Source organism: Mytilus edulis, chromosome 5 (assembly GCF_963676685.1).
Source record: "Mytilus edulis chromosome 5, xbMytEdul2.2, whole genome shotgun sequence".
NCBI lineage: Eukaryota > Metazoa > Mollusca > Bivalvia > Mytilida > Mytilidae > Mytilus > Mytilus edulis.
Window position 1 is genome coordinate 64,425,179 of NC_092348.1, and position 21,052 is coordinate 64,446,230.

General features: G+C 32.8%; 2 protein-coding genes across 2 annotated transcripts in view; one reads left to right on the forward strand and one right to left on the reverse strand.

Annotated features, from left to right (window-relative positions):
* Window positions 1-912: 912 nt before the first annotated feature.
* On the reverse strand, window positions 913-10,328 carry LOC139524214 (epimerase family protein SDR39U1-like). The gene is made up of 6 exons (XM_071318875.1): window positions 10,276-10,328; window positions 6,727-6,833; window positions 5,915-6,000; window positions 5,058-5,179; window positions 2,301-2,447; window positions 913-1,350 (listed from the first exon to the last, which is right to left on the reverse strand). The coding sequence occupies exons 1-6, from the start codon at window positions 10,289-10,291 to the stop codon at window positions 941-943; spliced, it is 888 nt and encodes a 295-aa protein (XP_071174976.1). The 5' UTR covers window positions 10,292-10,328; the 3' UTR covers window positions 913-940.
* Window positions 10,329-10,576: 248 nt separating this feature from the next.
* Window positions 10,577-21,052, forward strand: part of LOC139524213 (E3 ubiquitin-protein ligase AMFR-like) — a 34,952-nt gene continuing 24,476 nt past the window's right edge. The window contains exons 1-7 of the mRNA XM_071318873.1: window positions 10,577-11,128; window positions 12,035-12,127; window positions 13,816-13,980; window positions 14,856-15,008; window positions 18,400-18,440; window positions 19,682-19,814; window positions 20,490-20,623. Coding sequence (XP_071174974.1) covers window positions 10,805-11,128; window positions 12,035-12,127; window positions 13,816-13,980; window positions 14,856-15,008; window positions 18,400-18,440; window positions 19,682-19,814; window positions 20,490-20,623 — 1,043 coding nt within the window. The 5' untranslated portion in view covers window positions 10,577-10,804. The remainder of the gene's footprint in view (window positions 11,129-12,034; window positions 12,128-13,815; window positions 13,981-14,855; window positions 15,009-18,399; window positions 18,441-19,681; window positions 19,815-20,489; window positions 20,624-21,052) is intronic.

The window sequence follows — 21,052 nt, forward strand, 5'->3', positions numbered from 1 at the left end:
AATATGAAAATGAGATCAAGGTCAGATGACACCTACCAGTTGCACATGTAAACCTTACAAACAATTCATACACCAAATATAATAGACCTATTGCTTATAGTATCTGAGATATGGACTTAACCACAAAATCTTAACCTTGTTCACTGATCCATGAATGAGGTCGAGGGCAAATGAAAACTATCTGATGTGCATGAGCACATTGAAAGTTACGAACATACTGAATAAAGTTATTTAATTCTTTTACTCATAATAAGAAAGACATTAACATTCCAAAAAAATTTAACTTTTTTTTCAAGTAGTCACTGAACCATAAAAATGAGAACAAGGACAATGGACATATGACAGATAGAAACTTCATAGCATAAAAGTATGAAACATCCAGGTTTTCCACCTGAAATATAAAGCTTTTTTAAGAAGTAAGCTAATGCAGCCGCCTGAACACTATCCCTATGTCAGGCTTTTTGGGACAGAAGACGAGACTCGACAAAAACTATTTCACCTAATTTCATGAAACTTATAGTTTCTATCTATTAATATAGAAGAGATGACTCTGTGGAAATGTCCTCAGCTCTGAAGGTAGATTGATTTACTTCTGTTTGCTTATGTGCTTTTCTCATGAAATTCTGTGGGATTTTTCTAAGGAACTACAACTCAAAGCTTCTTAAAATTTGTTATCAGTCTTCGTGTGAACATGCCATGCGAAGTATGTAATGCTTTTTCAGATTCTCAATTTCCTGTTTTCCAAAGTTTTATATACATGTATACATTTACTAACAAATAATAATCTGCATCTGGATTTATTTATTATTGTGGATACCAATTTGAATTGAAAATGATATTTCCTTTGAGAAACATAGGATTGATAATACAGTGTAGGTCAATTATCCTAAAAACAAACACTTTGAGACAAAATAGAAAACAATTTTTATTCATTCACACTTCAACTAACACAATTTTTGCATGCAGTTTTTACATCATAATATTTATACTGGTACCCTGATTCTAATGTTTTTTTAGGCTTAACATTTTGTCCCTCTAATATGACTTTAGCACGGTCGCTTCCAAACACAATGTTCATAACAAAACCAGGTGTCGGAAAAAAGGCCGGCCTACATAATGCACCTGCGAATGCTTTTGTAAAGTCTGCATTTGTAGCTGATTCGGCTGTTCCATTTAATATGCCACGAACATTATCATTACTTATTGCATGCATGAAAATTCCAGCTAAATCTGAAACATGAATCCATGGTAACCATTGGTCACCACGTAAACCAATAGTTCCACCAAGACCTAAATAAAATGGGAAATACAACTGCTGGATCATTCCACCATCTCTTCCGAGTACCACTCCTGTTATATAAAATAAATATACTTGAATCTTTTTCTATATATATACTTGAAAGTAAAGATATACAGATGGAGCATTTCTACTAATGTTTGTGCTGCCTTTTATATTTGATAACATTGTCTTACTGTATTTGATGTTCACATTGACTTACAAAATATAAAAAATATACCTAGGAAATTAGCAATACATGAACAAGGAACTTTCCCTTTCTTTTGACCAGTTTGACCACTAGCAAAATGACTAGCCTTTGACTATAGATAATTTTGTCTTAACTATCTTAAGTTGGACTGTTCTTGATATGAACTATATAAACATTGATGTTTTGTTTTTGTTGAAGGGAAATTCTTCCTGCAAAAATACCTTAGACCTTTCAAGGTTATATTCTTGTCAAAATACCTAGGATCTTTCAAGGTCAATATAACTAACAAAGCAAATCACCATTCAGTTAGCTTTTTAACTTTTTGATCTTAGACAAACAATTCAGTTCTCTCATTCTTTCAAGCTTTTTCTAATATGTCTTACTGTGATCTTAACTTTAACCTATAACTTAAAAAAAAAAAAGAATTTTGTTTTAAAATTCTTGCAATGATTAAACCTATTCCAAGACTGACTTGTATTCCCCTTATAACTATCAAACTATAACATGTCTGTAGTTGCACAATTCTGATTCTAAAACTGGTTCTCAATTAGGGTCTACAACTGTTTCATCTGAGTCATCAACATATTTTACACTTAAGGTGGCTCAGGTGTCTTCCTCCATCTTGAATTTTGAAGATAACATTGGTCTAGATCTTTGATGAAATGTTCAAATTTTAATTAAGACGCCCCAACCATTAATGTTATGAGATTTGAGTTAATTTAATAGAACTGAGAATGGAAAAGGGGACTGTGTCACCAATGGGTCTGTATGTTCCCAATCATTTTAAGTTATCAAAGACAAAGTATAAATTACCTGATCTAACAGTAACTTGTCTACAGCTATGAGATTCTGGTAATTTGGCTGCCTGTTCCCAGTCTACTACTAACTGTGACAGGAAATCATATGGTTCTACATCACTGTCCTCTGTGTATTGTAACGTGGGATTGGGTTTGTATATTGCTGTAAATCAAACAAACATAATGAAATTAAACTGTGTTCTTTGATATTGAAAAACTTTGGAGAGTGGGGGTTTATTTCAGAATTATCCAGTCCTACCATCCCTGTCCATGTGGTTTGTAAGTACAACTCCGCCAGATTGATACTGATGAAACTTTAAACAATTGTAGAACATCACCTGAGAATATGCAGAAAGGAACATATACCTGCCAAACATTTTTAAACTAAAATAATCAAATTTGAGGGGCAGGGAAATCCTTTTGTAAGTCAACTCACAGTTCTAGTTTTCATTTTTCATGTCAATTTATCTTTGTATTTTGAAGAAATATGTGCCACATATAGAGCAGGATCTGCTTACCCTTATCTGGGATCACTTCCAGTTTCTGGGTTGGGGGGGGGGGGGGGGGGGGCGTGTTGCTAAGGCTTTAGTTTTCTATGTTGTGTTTTGTGTACTATTGTTTGTCTGTCATTCTTTTTCTTTTTTAGCCATGGCATTGTCAGTTTATTTTTGACTAATGAGTTTGAATTTTCCTTTGGTATCTTCACGCCTCTTAAATTAACATTAAAAATTTACACGATACAATTTAAGACTGGTGTCCCTATCACTTGTATTTATTTGTCATGACTTCAATCAAATCTAATTTTAAGTTTTCAGTTACATGAAAAAGGGCAGTGTTGTAACCTCTTAATGTTGTTTTTCTTTAACTAGAATTAATGGGTTGGTGTCGGATAGACTTTTACACAGGGTAATAAAACTAGAGGCTCTAAAGAGCCTGTGTCGCTCACCTTGGTCTATGTGACTATTAAACAAAGGAAGCAGATGGATTCATGACAAAATTGTATTTTGGTGATGGTGATGTGTTTGTACATCTTACTTTACTGAACATCCTTGCAGCTTACAATTATCTCTATCTATAATGAAGTTGGCCCAGTAGTTTCAGTGGAAAATGTTAGTAAAAATTTACAAATTTTATAAAAATTGTTGAAAATTGACTATAAAGGACAATAACTCCTTAGGGGGTCAATTGACCATTTCGGTCATGTTGACTTATTTGTAAATCTTACTTTGCTGAACATTATTGCTGTTTACAGTTTATTTCTATCTATAATAATTTTCAAGATAATAACCAAAAACAGTAAAATTTCCTTAAAATTACCAATTCAGGGGCAGGAACCCAACAACGGGTTGTCCGATTTATCTGAAAATTTCAGGGCAGATAGATCTTGACCTGATAAACAATTTATCCCCCTGTCAGATTTGCTCTTAATGCTTTGGTTTTTGAGTTATAAGCCAAAAACTGCATTTTACCCCTATCTTCTATTTTTAGCCATGGCGGCCATCTTGGTTGGATGGCCGGGTCATCGGACACATTTTTTAAACTAGATACCCAAAAGATGATTGTGGATAAGTTTGGATTAATTTGGCCCAGTAGTTTCAGAGGAGAAGATTTTTGTAAAAGATTACTAAGATTTACGAAAAATGGTTAAAAATTGACTATTAAGGGCAATAACTCCTATATGGGTCAACTGACCATTTCGGTCATGTTGACTTATTTGTAAATCTTACTTTGCTGAACATTATTGCTGTTTACAGTTTATTTCTATCTTTAATAATTTTCAAGATAATAACCAAAAACAGTAAAATTTCCTTAAAATTACCAATTCAGGGGCAGCAACCCAACAACAGGTTGTCAGATTCATCTGAAAATTTCAGGGTAGATAGATCTTGACCTGATAAACAATTTTCTAATAGTCAGATTTGCTCTTAATGCTTTGGTTTTTAAGTTATAAGCCAAAAACTGCATTTTACCCCTATGTTCTATTTTTAGCCATGGTGGCCATCTTGGTTGGTTGGCCGGGTCCCTGGACACATTTTTTAAACTAGATACCCCAAAGATAATTGTGGCCAAGTTTGGATAAGTTTGGCCCAGTGGTTTCAGAGGAGAAAATTTTTGTAAAAGATTACTAAGATTTACGAAAAATGGTTAAAAATTGACTATAAAGGGCAATAACTCCTATATGGGTCAACTGACCATTTCGGTCATGTTGACTTATTTGTAGATCTTACTTTGCTGAACATTATTGCTGTTTACAGTTTATCTCTATCTATAATAATATTCAAGATAATAACCATATAACGGCAAAGTTTCCTTAAAATTGCCAATTCAGGGGCAGCAACCCAACAACCGGTTGTCCGATTCGTCTGAAAATTTTAGAGCAGATAGATCTTGACTTAATGAACAATTTAACCCCATGTCAGATTTGCTCTAAATGCTTCGGTTTCAGAGTTATAAGCCAAAAACTGCATTTGACCCCTATGTTCTATTTTTAGCCATGACGGCCATCTTGGTTGGTTGGCCGGGATACCGAACACATTTTTTAAACTAGATACCCCAATGATGATTGTGGCCAAGTTTGGTTAAATTTGGCCCAGTAGTTTCAGAGGAGAAGATTTTTGTAAAAGTTAACGACGACGGACGACGGACGACGGACGCCGGACGACGCCGGACGACGACGGACGCCGGACGCCAAGTGATGAGAAAAGCTCACTTGGCCCTTCGGGCCAGGTGAGCTAAAAATCAGTTGTATCTACAGAACACTGAATATACCTACCAACACCGGAAATTGTAGCAAATACTTTCGGAGGGATCTTAGATGATACTATTGCATTAGCTAAGGTTTTTGTTGTTTCTACTCTGCTACTGACCACTTCATCTTTATAAGCTTGATTCCACCTGCAAAAAATACATGCAAAAGTCTCAATGAAATAGATTTAGTCAATGTACAATAATACAAAATACTTAGTGGGGTAGTTCCACTTAAATTCTATCTTTATGTTTTAAGAGAATACTTGTACAGTCTTATTACATAATATGAAAGTATTGTTTTTGTCATTTGTGATACATGTGATATTTAAAAGTTGTGTTTCAACATTAAATTCATAAATATATTATATGTTTCAACTTTCTATTGTAGCCAAAAAATGTCAATGCACAAAAAAAGTGACATTATTCAGCAACTCACTCTCCTCTTTAAAATTTGTACACTTTATTGAAGTTGGAAACATCATTTTATCCTTCTTTGAAAGACATTAAAAAGGTGATTACCGTATATAGAGGAATCAGTTTGGAAAATTGTGTTAAAGTGAGGGAAATATTTATATATAACAGAATAAAATAAATGATTGAGCTTTCCACATCTGAGAAACTAGATACATTACTATCTCTTTAGGTAGATTCACTGTATACTGCCAACTTGGAATGTACAATAGCAAAACTTTGTGATGAATCCAATGAAATTTTTCTGATAGTGTGTGTGGTTCAAGTTTGAAATTTTAATATTTTTGTCAAAGGGTCAAAGTATTTTGTCAAAATTTTATGAAAATTAAATGAGCCAAATCAATTTTAGTCAAGGAGTTTGGTACCACCTTAAGCAATGTTAAGGCAATTGTACAAGGTATGAGATCTTACCTTTTGAGAGGATTAAGTATATTAGCTCCAGCTAAATTCACTACAGCTGTAACATCATCTGGTATTCCATTTTTATTTATATCTTTCTAAAAAAATACAATATTTAATATTCATGATCAGATATCAGGTACTGTGGGTTCATTTATTTTCATTGGTATCAATTGAAGAAGTAATTTCTAGAGTATTTGTGGTGTTAGCATTAGCTCCTTCCAAAGCAACTTAAAAGTTGTATTTCATGGAGTGTTTAAATTGAGGGGGGATAGGACCTTTATATGGACTCCGGGATCGTGTGTTTTTAAGCTCGGGATTTCGGGATTGACCCTTTCGGAATCTGGGAATTCTTTTTTTCGGATTTCGGGATGTTGGGATTTGCTTTATTTAAATTCGGGACCTCGGGATTTCGTTTTTTCAAGTCCGGGATTTCGGGATCAAGACCCCTCCTATCCCCCCTCTAAATTGTGTTTTTTTTCATTCCCCATGAAGTCAATGAAAATTGGTATCCCAGGATTATTAACAAATACACATTAATAGTTAAAACAAAGTACCAGTATATATAGAACTTCTGTTAACATGTGTAAAATTTGCATATACCATTAGAAGATCAGTCATAAAGTGTTGTATAGCTTCATGTTGAAATTTACGGTTACTCATGGTTGCTTTGTCATGTTTATGGTTTGTACTGTTTTGCTCATTGCACAATGGCCATGGAGGATAGATAGAATCAGGCAAATATAAATGTAGAGTAATTAATTAAAATTTGGAACCTTTCATTGAATATATGTTAACCACAACTAATAAAGCTTGTTCTTTACCCAAGTAATAGTATCTGGTCCTGTCTTTCTGGACACTTTTGTTACTTTATAACCCTTCTCTTGTAAAGCTTTAGTTAAATGACGGCCCACAAAACCAGTACCTCCACCTAAAATAGACATATAAATTAAATGTTAATTGTTTTTTACAAACTTGTTAACCATGTTAACAGATGTTGAATTATATCAAAATAAATTTTGTTCAAACTAAATTACGGCAGTTAAATCTTTGTCGTGTCATTGACCTTGTTTTTAAAAATCGTTAAAACATTGAAAAATGGACAATTTTGCAAATTATTTATTTTAAATTAGGCCATTAAGTTTTCTTTATTGAATTGTCTCATATTTTTCAAATGGTTTTCCTACTACAACTGGATATTTGTAGATATATTTTTTGGTCAATGATTCAATTAAGAAGTGTCAATACCTCAGTATAATGGGGGTCTCATTGGGGGGTTCCGATCCCAGATCCCGCTTACTGTTTTGTCAGATTCCAGTTTCCCGCTTACACTATGTACGTAAGCAATTTTCATTTTTTTTTGTCATTTCCCGTTTTCACGACACAATAATTTGACTTTCACGTGTCACGCTTACAAAAAAATGGCAATCCCGCGTCAGGCTTAGACCCCAATGAGACCCATTATAATGACAAAGTTCAGGTGAGATTAAGACCCCTATACATGTACATTGTGTAAATGGCAAATCCCAAACACACTGCTTGATGATGCGCCTGACAATGGCAGAACATACAGATAAGGTAGCAAGTTACATGTGACATCTATCATTGTCTATTATTGGTATCTGTGTAGGATTTCAACCAAAAACAAAGGGACCTGGAATAATGTAATTTTGATCAACACCATTGTGCAATATTGGTTATATATAAAGTTGAATTCTTTGATAAGTTGTTTTAACATCATGCCAGCTAAAAAATTAGACTTCATTGTTTCAGATAGTGTAGATGAGGGTACTAACATTGTGTTACACTCCTGACGAAAAACAATAAAAATTCTTGCCAAATGACGTGAACAGTAATATTTGATGATAAAATGTAAATGATGTACACTTTCTTTTATTCTAAAAAAAACAATCAACAGATTTTGATGAATCACATTAAATTTTATCCAGAAATGACGGTAACAATAATTGCTTGGACATGTTATAGATCTCTGACGAATCATGATAAGGATATTTTGATGAATTATGGTAAAATTTTAATCAATTGGAAGCTAGCCGAAAATGACCATTCCACGCCTGACGATAAATTTAAGGGCATTTCATATTCTCATAGATGAGGGGGGATAGGACCTTTATCAGGACTCCGGGATCGGGTGTTTTTAAGCTCTGGATTTCGGGATTGACCCTTTCGGGATCTGGGAATCCTTTTTTTAGGATTTCGGGATGTCGGGATTTGCTTTAATTAAATTCGGGACCTCGGGATTTCGTTTTTTCAAGTCCGGGATTTCGGGATCAAGACCCCTCCTATCCCCCCTCTCTTATGCAACATATAATTTATAATTGTATAAATAAACCAATTTTTCAAGATGTTTCGGCTTTGGTTTATCTATTTATACAATTATAAAATGTATGTTCCCTATTGCAATTTTAAAAACAAGGATATAATTTATATATAAACAGCTAAAATATCTTGTCCTCTATATTTTTTTATAAAAGTCATTTGGTTGTTTTTGTTAGCTCACCTGGCCTAAAAGGCCAAGTGAGCTTTTCTCATCACTTGGCGTCCGGCGTCGTCCGGCGTCCGTCGTCGTCCGTCGTCGTCGTTAACTTTTACAAAAATCTTCTCCTCTGAAACTACTGGGCCAAATTAAACCAAACTTGGCCACAATCATCATTGGGGTATCTAGTTTAAAAAATGTGTCCGGTGACCCGGCCAACCACCCAAGATGGCCGCCATGGCTAAAAATAGAACATAGGGGTAAAATGCAGTTTTTGGCTTATAACTCAAAAACCAAAGCATTTAGAGCAAATCTGACATGGGGTAGAATTGTTAAACAGGTGAAGATCTATCTGCCCTGAAATTTTCAGATGAATCGGATAACCCGTTGTTGGGTTGCTGCCCCTGAATTAGTAATTTTAAGGAAATTTTGCTGTTTTTGGTTATTATCTTGAATATTATTATAGATAGAGATAAACAGTAAACAGCAATAATGTTCAGCAAAGTAAGATTTACAAATAAGTCAACATGACTGAAATGGTCAGTTGACCCCTTTAGGAGTTATTGCCCTTTATAGTCAATTTTTAACCATTTTTCGTAAATCTTAGTAATATTTTACAAAAATCTTCTCTGAAACTACTGGGCCAAATTAATCCAAACTTGGCCACAATCATCTTTTAGGTTAGTAGTTTGAAAAATGTGTCCGGTGACCCGGCCATCAAACCAAGATGGCCGCCATGGCTAAAAATAGAACATGGGGTAAAATGCAGTTTTTGGCTTATAACTCAAAACCCAAAGCATTTAGAGCAAATCTGACATGGGGGTAAAATTGTTTATCAGTTCAAGATCTATCTGCCCTGAAATTTTCAGATGAATCGGACAACCCGTTGTTGGGTTGCTGGCCCTGAATTAGTAATTTTAAGGAAATTTTGCTCTTTTTGGTTATTATCTTGAATATTATTATAGATAGAGATAAACTATAAACAGCAATAATGTTCACCAAAGTAAGATTTACAAATAAGTCAACATGACTGAAATGGTCAGTTGACCCCTTTAGGAGTTATTGCCCTTTATAGTCAATTTTTAACCATTTTTCGTAAATCTTAGTAATCTTTTACAAAAATCTTCTCCTCTGAAACTACTGGGCCAAATTAATCCAAACTTGGCCACAATCATCTTTTGGGTTAGTAGTTTGAAAAATGTGTCCGGTGACCCGGCCATCCAACCAAGATGGCCGCCATGGCTAAAAATAGAACATGGGGTAAAATGCAGTTTTTGGCTTATAACTCAAAACCCAAAGCATTTAGAGCAAATCTGACATGGAGTAAAATTGTTTATCAGGTCAACATTTATCTGCTCTGCAATTTTTAGATGAATCGGACAACCCGTTGTTGGGTTGCTGACCCTGGATTGTTAGTTTTAAGGAAATTTTGCTGTTTTTGGTCATTATCTTGAATATTATTATTGATAGAGATAAACTGTAAACAACAATAATGTTCAGCAAAGTAAGATTTACAAATAAGTCAACATGACCGAAATGGTCAATTGACCCCCTTAGGAGTTATTGTTCTTTATAGTCAATTTTTAACAATTTTCATAAAATTTGTAAATTTTTACTAACATTTTCCACTGAAACTAATGGGCCAAGTTCATTATAGATAGAGATAATTTTAAGCAGCAAGAATGTTCAGTAAAGTAAGATGTACAAACACATCACCATCACCAAAACACAATTTTGTCATGAATCCATCTGCTTCCTTTAATATTCACATAGACCAAGGTGAGCGACACAGGCTCTTTAGAGCCTCTAGTTCTTCTTTTGATGTATCATTGATACATATTAACCATCTCCCTTATTCTCAAGAATAATGCATCACCTATTAAAGCCCTCATTCTATGTGAATCAATGTATAAGCTGATAACTGCTTCCAGTAGCCGGTGACAGTCAAAACAAAACGTTGCGTAATCACAACTTTATAGCCAATCGAAAATGATAGTTTCGCATGTATAATTTGTTGATTAAAACTTTTAAACTCTTAACATGAAAGATTTTCATAACCGCTTTGAAAATTTAACAATGTAATTTGTTTTTTTGTTAAGGGAGTGATTTTCTACGAAACAGTGGCGATTCATGCAACAGGTGCGCTCGATTTCTTAAGATTTTTATTCTATTATTTTTGGGGAAAACTTTTTCAAACAAAGGGTATCTTCTTTACTTATTTATATTTTATTCGTCGATTTATTGAATTAAAACAAACAAAAATCTCTATTTTGGTATGTTTTATGAAAGAAACGATTACAATGCCGCCATAATACACAAAATTTCAAGTCGAGTGTGACACAATATTTGACAGATCGCCACACAATAATGATTTGTTATCTTTTCTAAAACACAAATAAACCACAATGCCTGTGATACTTCTAGAACGGATACCGCTGCCTAGTCTTCGTACATACACTAGTCTCTCTGTTGTATTGTTGTCATGTGCTGTGTTTTATGCCTATCAATGTGTTCTTGCTTTCCAAACAAACCCACATAATTCTGATCTAAACGGAGCCGGAATCGAACATAATGTTAACATCGGTAATTCAAAAGAAATCAGTGACATATTGAATGATCCAGATGTAGTAAAGGAACCATTACCAAGTGAATTTGACATTCAGCTGCCATATGAGAGTTTTTGGTGGAATGTAGTCTATGTTCTAACTTCAGAAATATGGTGCATTTGGGTAGGTACACTTTGGATCCCTGTCTGTTAACATAGATTCATGGTCGTCATGATTGAGGTTTCACTTTGAAATCCTGTCTGTTCACCCAGATTCATGTTCGTCCTGGTTCAGGTTTCACTTTGAATCCCTGACTCCCTGTCAGTTCACCATGATTCATGTTCGTCCTGATTCACGTTTGGATTTGGGTAGGTTCACTTTGAATCCCTGTCTGTTCCCCCTGATTCATGTTTTGTCCTGATTCACGTTTGCCCTGATTCATATTTGTCTTGATTCATGTTTGCCTTGATTCATGTTTGCCTGAGTACCTGTTCGCCCAGGGTCTATTGTTCCTGATTATTATTTGAACAGAGTTTGGTACAGTTTGTTAAAAAAAAAAATTTCCCTTGATTTGCATAGTAGAATACAATGTATTTATATGCATATATTAGCATAGCATAGAAAAAATAAAAACGTAGCAACCTAAACCTCAACCTAAAACCAGTGAGATCTCTGCAGGTTCTCCTGAAGGGTAAATAAACAGATCCTGCTCCATATAAGGCACCTGTTGTGGTGCATTTTTAAGTACAGACTCAGTGATAAGTAACCAATTTAATTCTCTTTCCATTTGTTACATATAAAAAAATGATAGTCAATGAGACAACTAAGAGGACACAGATATATATATACTCTTTATATGTCACTCACTGTATAGTCTTCAACAATGATCAAAATATTTACGATAACTTCAACTATAAAAGTTTTTAAGACATATGGCATGATGATTTTTTTAATTTCTTATATATACTGTATAAGTATTCTAACTTTTGATTAACTGTGTACATGCATGAATGTGTTTAGGTTCTGATATTTGAATTTATTTTAACATTTCCTATAAGTCGTTGTAAGTGATACATATTTATTTTTCAGACTGTTGTTAACACAGCATATTGCTGTCTTATTCTGCTTGCCAAGTTGATTCAAAAAGCTGTATTTGGAGAGTTAAGAGTTGTAGAAAAGCAGGTAATGTTTACATACATGTATTGTTTTGTATATTTTGACTGATAAGGATTACATAATTAAAATTTCTTATAATAATTGAAGTAAGTCTATTTAAATAGTTGCAAACAAGCAGAAGGATCTGTTATTGTCTGTCTTGTGAATACATAAATGTTGAAGAATTACATGCTTAAATCATGTTTACCATGTTTACATTGTCTTGTACTTTGTACATCTAGGTTCATGCTTGAATCAAACTAATGAATTGTATACATGTATGTTATTTATCATATAAAATGAATTCTTTTGATTTTCTCATTCAAAGATTTAATGTGAAAATCAAAGAATAAAAGTCATGATAATGATTTTAAAGATAAACATGAAAAAATTTGTAAGGGTTCCGCGGAACCCAGTGTCTCGCCTACTTTTGCTGTAAATCGCAGGCTCAACAAAAATGAGGAAAAAAATCAATAAAAATATTCCTCTTGATACTATCTTTTGATTGTAAGAAGCTTCTGTCCAAGTTTGGTAAAAAAAATTCTGTCCAAGTTTGGTAAAAATTTAGGATAGTTAATGAATCTAATAAATGTTTTAAAAACTTTAACTGCAGACTGTATGTAATGTTAACTGGAAGAAAATCTAAGTTCATTTAAAAGTAAAATACAGAAAAAAATGGAGTTATCTTTTTACAAAATTTACTTCTGGATACTATCTTATGATCATAAATAAGCTTCTGTCCAAGTTTGGTACAAACCCAGGATAGTTTAAGAAAGTTATTAAAATTTTAAAAACTTTAACCACAGAGTGAATGTAATGTTTCCCCGCAGAAAAACTAAGTCCATTTAAAAGTAAAATACGGAAAAAATGGATTTGTTTTTTTACAAAATTTACTTCTGGTTCCTATCTTATGATCATAAACAAGCTTCTGTCCAAGTTTGGTACAAACCAAGGATAGTTTAAGAAAGTTATTAAAACTTTAAAAACTTTAACCACAGAGTGAATGTAATGTTTCCCAGCAGAAAAAACTAAGTCCATTTATAAGTTAAATAAGGAAAAAATGGAATTTTATTTTTACAAAATTTACATCTGGATACTATATCTTATGATCATAAACAAGCTTCTGTCCAAGTTTGGTAGAAATCCAGTATAGTATTAGTTTAAGAAAGTTATTAAAATTTCAAAAACTTTAACCACAGAATGAATATTTGTGGACGCCGCTGACGACGACGATGGAATGTAGGATTGCTTAGTCTCGCTTTTTCGACTAAAGTCGAAGGCTCGACAAAAATGATTCAACATATTTAAGTACATAATTTTACTATCAGTGTAAAGGACTATCGAAGTATTTCTAAAGAAGAGTGTTTCTTAAAAGATATTATAATTGTAGATGTAATTAAACATACATGTAGAGAATGATATAAGCATCTGTATTCTGTATCAATATAAATTCTGCCAATGAAGGCACACCTCCAAAGGAGTTGAATAAGTAATCCTCTACCACACAATGTTATAATACACAATGAATGTGTCTAAGTTTCAAGCATCATGTTTTAGTGACTTACAGTACCTGGCCTCAAGTATTTCGTCACCTGCAATTTTTGCCTATATATTTCATATAAATACACATATTTTCAAAAAATATTTTGTGGGCATTTATGGTTAGATTTTTATCAACAAGGCCTTAAAAGATGATTATTGTTTCTTTCTTATAGCATCTGAAGGATAAGTTCTGGAACTTTTTGTTTTATAAGTTCATTTTCATCTTTGGAGTGATGAACGTCCAGACAATGGAAGAAGTCTTTGTATGGGTTGCTTGGTTCAGCTTCCTGGGATTTTTCCATCTTTTGACTCAACTGTCTAAAGATAGGTTTGAATATGTAAGTTTTATTAGTCACAGCTGTCTAAAGATAGTTTTGAATATTTAAGTTTCATTAGTAAAGAGACTAACACTTGAAATATCAAAAGCTTATTCTTGTCATACACATATTATTAAAACATGTGTAAACAAACTTATTTTCATGAGGGATTGATTTAAAAACACGTAAAAGACCAAAATGATCATTTGAAGGCCACTGCTGTTAAATTTCAATACTTTGACATTCACCAAAAATATAGTACAAGTAACAATGTTACTGAATTTTATTCTTCAAGACTGTGCCCCTGTCCTTTACTAATTGATATTCCTTCAAATTGATTTTTTCTAAATTATATACCAGTAAATATTGTATTTTCAAGTTACAGTATGACCTCTTATATTTAAAATATGTTCTTTAAAAAATTATGACTTTTAACAAAACTGTATGCAGATTTTGCTGGCATCACAATAATTAATCTCACATATTTGGCCATTTTACAAAAATCGCAATAATAATTCTAATGCAACAACGTTTGTAACGTTCATTTTGATTGGATAACGTCACTTTTTTACATGGCATTGACAATTGATGCTATGGGACGTACGCGCAAGCACAGACGGCATATGACATGTTTTAATTACATGTTTTAACGTTGTTTTCTGTCAGTTTCATTAGAATGGAGATAACAATATTGTATTTTAAGCTCAGACGGCATCAATTGGAGATTTGATGGTCGCAAACACCCATTTACTGTCTCGGCTAACGTGTTGTCAGTAAACTTAATTTGTGACCATCAAATCCCCAATTGATGCCGTCTGAGCTTAAAATACAATACAGTTATCTCCTAGATGCATGCAACAATTTCTGAACTTACAGTATATATTATACAATTTCAGTTGTCATTTTCTCCAACCACACCAAGATTGATGCACATGAAGCTGCTGAGTTTATTAGGATTTATACTATTTAGTTGTATGGTATTGTTATGTGCATGTACCTACATTGGATTACACGCTGGAATCACAATCTTTGCTTTTATGGCTGCAGAGGTATAGTATGTAAGACTAAATAAGTAATGGTTTAGATGCCAATGTGAAAAAGAGACAAGATAATCCTTTGTTTGTTTGTTATTTGTTGATAAAAATCAAAACAGCTTGAGTGGTTTTAAATGTTTGATCATCATTTTGAATTATGCAGAATTTAAATAAAGTAGAAAATACAAGTGAAGGGATTTATAGTTGCTATACATTGTATATTAAACATAATGAGATAGCCTTCATAGTTATAGTTTCCAAACCTCATGATAGATGTAAGAAGAAGATGTGGTATGAGTGCCAATGAGACAACTCTCCATCCAAGTCACAATTTGTAAAAAGTTAACCATTGAATGTCAAAGTACGGTCTTTAACACAGAGCATTTAATTTTTCTAACACTGAACAGCATTCTATTAAGGGCCCAAAAAATTACTTGTGTAAAACCATTCAAACAGGAAAAATAACGGTCTTATCTATTTGAAAAACGAGAAACACTTATGAACCACATCAACAAACGACAACCACTGAACAATAGGTTCCTCACTTCAGAAAGGTGCAAACAAATGCAGTCAAAATTAATACAACTTAAGGATGTACTTAGGTGAGGTTTTGGAAATGTCGATACTCCTCGGTGTTTTTCCATACAATCAAGGTAAAATATTTTGCCTCATAACACCCATTTATTTTTTCATATAAGACTTAATAGCTCATGAAAGGTCATTTTCCAAAATTTAAGAAGTTTCTTGATTTTCTTTCTTTTGTTTTGAGACCCAAAGAATACCTATGCAAATGTAAGGTAAAAGTCCGAGTCAGTCTTTTTCCATCATATTTTAAATCTCAAATATCTCGAAAAGGAGGTCCATGACCTATCAATATTTTTAGCTTATTTGTATCCTTAAAGAATGCTCTACAAGCTTTTAGTATCAATTTTAAATTCTTGATTTATTAATTTTCACCTAACCTCACCTAAGTAATCCTTAAGTGATCATCAATTTGAGTTATGCAGACTATAAATAAAGTAGGAGAAAACAAGTGAAGTTGATATATGAGACTAGCTTGAAAGCTATATTTCCCAAACCTTATGACTCCTTTTGCATGTTTTGAGAGAACAAAAACTTAGTACATTGTTGCACATTTCTTCACATTTTACCATGTGTCTTTCAAAGAAATTTTTCAAATGAAATATATGGACCATAATTTGCTATTGGGCTCCGTTTCCTATAACTATAGAAAAGTGATAAAATTTGAATTACTGTAAGAAAAGTTGTAAAAACATCTAAAGATGCCATTATTTTTATTAACATACAAGTGTATGCTACTCTTCCCTAGACAAAAAATTGAAATATACGAATTTCAAAGATTCTACAACCGTATTTTTGTGTCGTTTCTCGCGTTATTTTTTGCTTCCGAAGAGCATAACGCTGACTGATTTATAGATAATCGTCACCGGCAAATTCGTAACTTTTGCTTTCAAATAACAAAGAACATCGACCAATAAGAATAGTGAGAAGAAAATGCCGAGAACTATAAGTATTTATGTAGCAGATGTAAGAACAGTGGCGTGATTTTTGTGTCCGATTTCGTAACGCAAATTTTAGATGATGTAATCTGCTTTGTTGTAATAGAATTCTTAAAAACAATATGCAAATATGAACTCTCGCGAGATGTTCAAACAGGTAAATCAGAGATGATTTACATTCTTGTTTTGATCTTCGTAATAATTAAGTAAGAAAATGACGTTATCGTTATGCGTTACATTTCACACGAAACAGAAGTCCAGTTATTTATTAAAATTGTTTTTGTCCTTAAGTTCTAATCATTTCCGGTCATACGTGAAACATGTGACTAACATGCGATCACGCCCTTACAGCCGGACATACGATATACTAGTTCTAAACATTGTTTTTGTTTCCAACGGGATGTTAGCAAACATAATCTGTAGACTTGTTTCGACTTGTTTAAAAAAGGAAAATACAATTTTCAAAGAGATTGCGCCGGGGGTCTATTATTATTCCTATGTGCATAATGTTACATACGATCTTGTGTGAAAATAAATGCCCAATGACTTGACAAAATCGATTTCAAATTTGACCGACGTTTAAACACACTACGTTTCCCAATAACGATGTAAAGGGTCCTTGGAAAATTCAATCGAAATTACGTCTCTTATCATGGTGCCGATGTTTGTTGGATTGATTTTGCTTCAGCAGTAAATATTACTGGATATTTTAGGTGAATAAAGATAATTAAATGAAAAATGTATGTTAATATACCGTTACACTAGGAATGTACAAAGTTGGTAACTTTGTCACAATTTTTAATTATTTTTTTTTATTCATGTTCTGCAAACACTTTTCAGAAACGCAATAAACTTGTCAAAGGAAACGTAAACTTTTACTAGGCATGACTTGAAAGGAAGTACTTTATTGATTTTAGCCCACTAAAGTAGGTTAAAATGTGGAAACCATGTAGATGGTGTACAGGTCACAAATATCACATGGTGCCTATTTTAAAGATTTTAATTCCAAGTTAAAAGTTTTTTTCTTTACTGGATTTAAAGAACTTTACATTGCCAATGATTTGGAATAAATTTTATATAACTGGAATTTCAAAACCAAATATAAATATATTTTTTTGGCCAAAACATCAAGATACAACGATTATGGTATCCTGTATCAATGAAGAAAATATGGAAAATTCTGAATAAATTGTACTAATTGTTTTCAAAACAAGCACATATTTAGGAGTTTTATAATACTGTTACATTTAAGATGGATTTTAAGAAAAAGTATACTGTTCAGATTATTTTAAGCAGATTTTGCAATAAAATAAAACTAAAAAAATGCTTTCGGTTTCTTATGGTTTCCTGTCACGTTTAAAAAAAACTTTAATATAACATTGAAAATAGATTTTAAATATTAACATGAAGCAAGTAACACTAGTAATGGTGTTTATTTATGCCTTTTGAATTATATTGTGCAAAATAAAGAAAATAAAGATTAGTTTCCTGTTTGGTTTCCTGTCACGTAAACGGTGAATCAAAATGTATTAATTTTTTCTCGAAAAACTCAATTGTTCCATTCATACTATTCAAACACCAACACAACCCACAAAATAAAAGTTAAAATTTTAGAACTTATAAAAAAGGATACAAAAAGAAACCAAAGGCCGAATACCAAATTATGGTCCATATACTCAGATACTTTGAACAAACCACAATTATAGACAAAATAAGATATTTCTAATTCAAGAGAATGACTTCCACAGTTGCTAATATACTGCAATGTTTAACTTTGAAGTGTCCACTTCAAAATGATTGCAATCTTTATCCTATAGTCATGATGGTGCTCTCAAGCACTTTGATTTCATATGCCATGTCAATCAATATATCTTTTTCTATTTTAGTGCCTTATCCTAGCAATTAGATGTCTGCATGTCTTAGGAAGGTAATAATTATAACATTTACAGTTTCTTTAACCATCTTGTTGAATTCGTGGATAGACTTGAACCCGAAATTTAGGTGTTAAAAAAGTGCAAATGTTCCTATTGGCTTGATAGTAGTCTTTGACAAGACAATAAAATCAAGTATCCGCCAAAAAACTGTTTTGCTATCAATGAAAAATGATAACTATGAAAATAGGGGAATTCACAATGTAAGCACCAGTGGTGGATCCAGGGGGAGGGTTCCGGGGGTTGGAACCCCCCCCCCCCCATTTTTTTTGGACGATCAATGCATTTGAATGGGGACATATAGTTGGAACCCCCCTTTTTCAAATGGCTGGATCCGCCCCTGAGCACTTAGCTTTTTACAATTTTTAGTAATATGAGGTATGCAGAGGCATGTCTACAGACTGTTATGGATGGCAAATTACAATGATTTACGAATAATTACAAATATCGTTGTAGAATATAGCATTTGGTCATCTGTAGCTGCTACTTGGCATGCTTGCATATCACAAAAAAAAAATTAAAATATTTTACCATATTCTTCTGTATAATTTTATTTTCCTCAGTAGTTGGATGTTTTTGCAAATTATACATTAATTACAATTTAGAATAAATAGCACATGTTCTCATGAAATTCAGATGAAAAAAAAGTAACACAAAATTATACCTTTAAAAGTCATATGCATGAATAAATTCTAAGTTGAAGTCTGAAATATGACAATTCCTATTGAGACTAAGAATACAAACAACTATTGGAATGGAAGTACATACATGTGATTCTTCAGGCGGGAGTTAAAATCTCCCGCTTTTCAGCCCCTTTTCTGTCCTGTTAAAATTTGAAATCTTCCGCTTTTCAGCCCCTTTTCTGTACTGTTAAAATTTGAAATCTTCCGCTTTTTGAAAATGCCAATCTGTAAAAATTTAGATACGGACAGGGGACAGTTCAGAGAAACTTAAAATTGATATGGGAAAAATCCGAGAAAAAAGGAAGTCACCATCTCCTGTTATTAAATTAGTGTCAAAAGGTAAATAGGAAATTAGCCTCCAGTAATCAATGAAGATGTTAAGGATTAGACTGTATATACATGTACAACAATGAAAGTACATTTTCATTATACATATATATTCAAATTACACATTTAAGAATAAGCTAAAAAAGACTTTGCACAATTTCTCTACAGACACTTTCATACATGAGAAAACCCTAATATTTATGAGATAATTTTCTTTCTAATTTTAGATATGTGATTCACCTGTATGAAATGAATGTTGATGGAGTATGGGAAAACAGATCTATATATATTTATTACACTGAATTAATATTTGAGCTTTCAGCCATATCAATAGACTTTGGTCATCATCTTCATATGCTTGTAAGTTTTACTATTTTAATGCTCCAGTTTATATGGAAGATATGCCCAGTATCAGTATTAAAATTATTAAGTGGTCTGATTTTGATTAAAGAAAGATCAAAATTAACACTATCTTTAAAGTTAAAGAAAGTCTATTTACAATTTGTTTATATTTTGATAAACAGTGTATAAGGCCATAAAAAAATATATGTCTGTTTAAGGTTACATACTTAAAATAAATAGGGTAGGTAGGTTGGTATTTCCATTTTATTTTTAGTGTCATACTTTTGAGTTATGCAGTTGCCTCTTGATGTGGTTCGAGTTTATCATGGGCAGAGTTTACCCATATTTTTAATGATTGGATTATTTCCCTATGTCAATGGTTGGCAAAAAAATGGCGGCAAAGTGTTTATTTCATCACAAGAGTCACAAATTTCCTTTACAGCTGATGTATTGATGTATTCACGATTGTGAACATTAGGATGTATCAGGCAATGGATTTATGTTATTGGCAACACTAACTTCACTCTTGACACCAGTTCAGTTTATTTTTCACTTTACAACGGAAATAAAATGACTTAGGGTTGGTGCTCAAAAATAGGATAGGTCAGGTAACCGTAAACAGACATATTTTTTTTTTGGCCTATTAAATGTGCTATTTGTATGAAATTCAAACACAATCAATTTTATTTTCAGTTATGGGGTAACATTTTCCTGAGTATGGCTAGTTTAGTTATCTGTATGCAGTTAAGATTTCTGTTTTATGAATTTAAAAGAAGATTGAATCGTCATCAGAATTACAGAAGAGTTGTAAAGAATATTGAAGCTAGGTAAGAAGGAAAAAAAGGACAAAAATGGGAATTCGGTTTGGATGACAGAAACACCGTGTTTTTATGTCTATAACTTAATCATGTTTTCCTGTTTGTTCCGTGTTAGCCAAGGCTTGGTGTTGAAGGCCGTACTTTGACCTATAATAGTTAACTTTTTATACGACCGCAAAAATTTTAATTTTTTGGTCGTATATTGCTATCACGTTGGCGTCGTCGTCGTCGTCGTCGTCGTCCGAATACTTTTAGTTTTCGCACTCTAACTTTAGTAAAAGTGAATCGAAATCAATGAAATTTTAACACAAGGTTTATGACCACAAAAGGAAGGTTGGGATTGATTTTGGGAGTTTTGGTCCCAACATTTTAGGAATTAGGGGCCAAAAAGGGCCCAAATAAGCATTTTCTTGGTTTTCGCACTATATCTTTAGTAAA

Excerpts from the sequence above, each read along its gene's own strand:
- LOC139524214 (XM_071318875.1), bottom strand. Across the intron at positions 6,001-6,726 it reads GACCAGATACTATTACTTGG|AAAGATATAAATAAAAATGG; the intron begins GTAAAGAACAAG and ends GTATTTTTTTAG. Across the intron at positions 2,448-5,057 it reads TGCTACAATTTCCGGTGTTG|CAATATACAAACCCAATCCC; the intron begins GTAGGTATATTC and ends TTTGATTTACAG.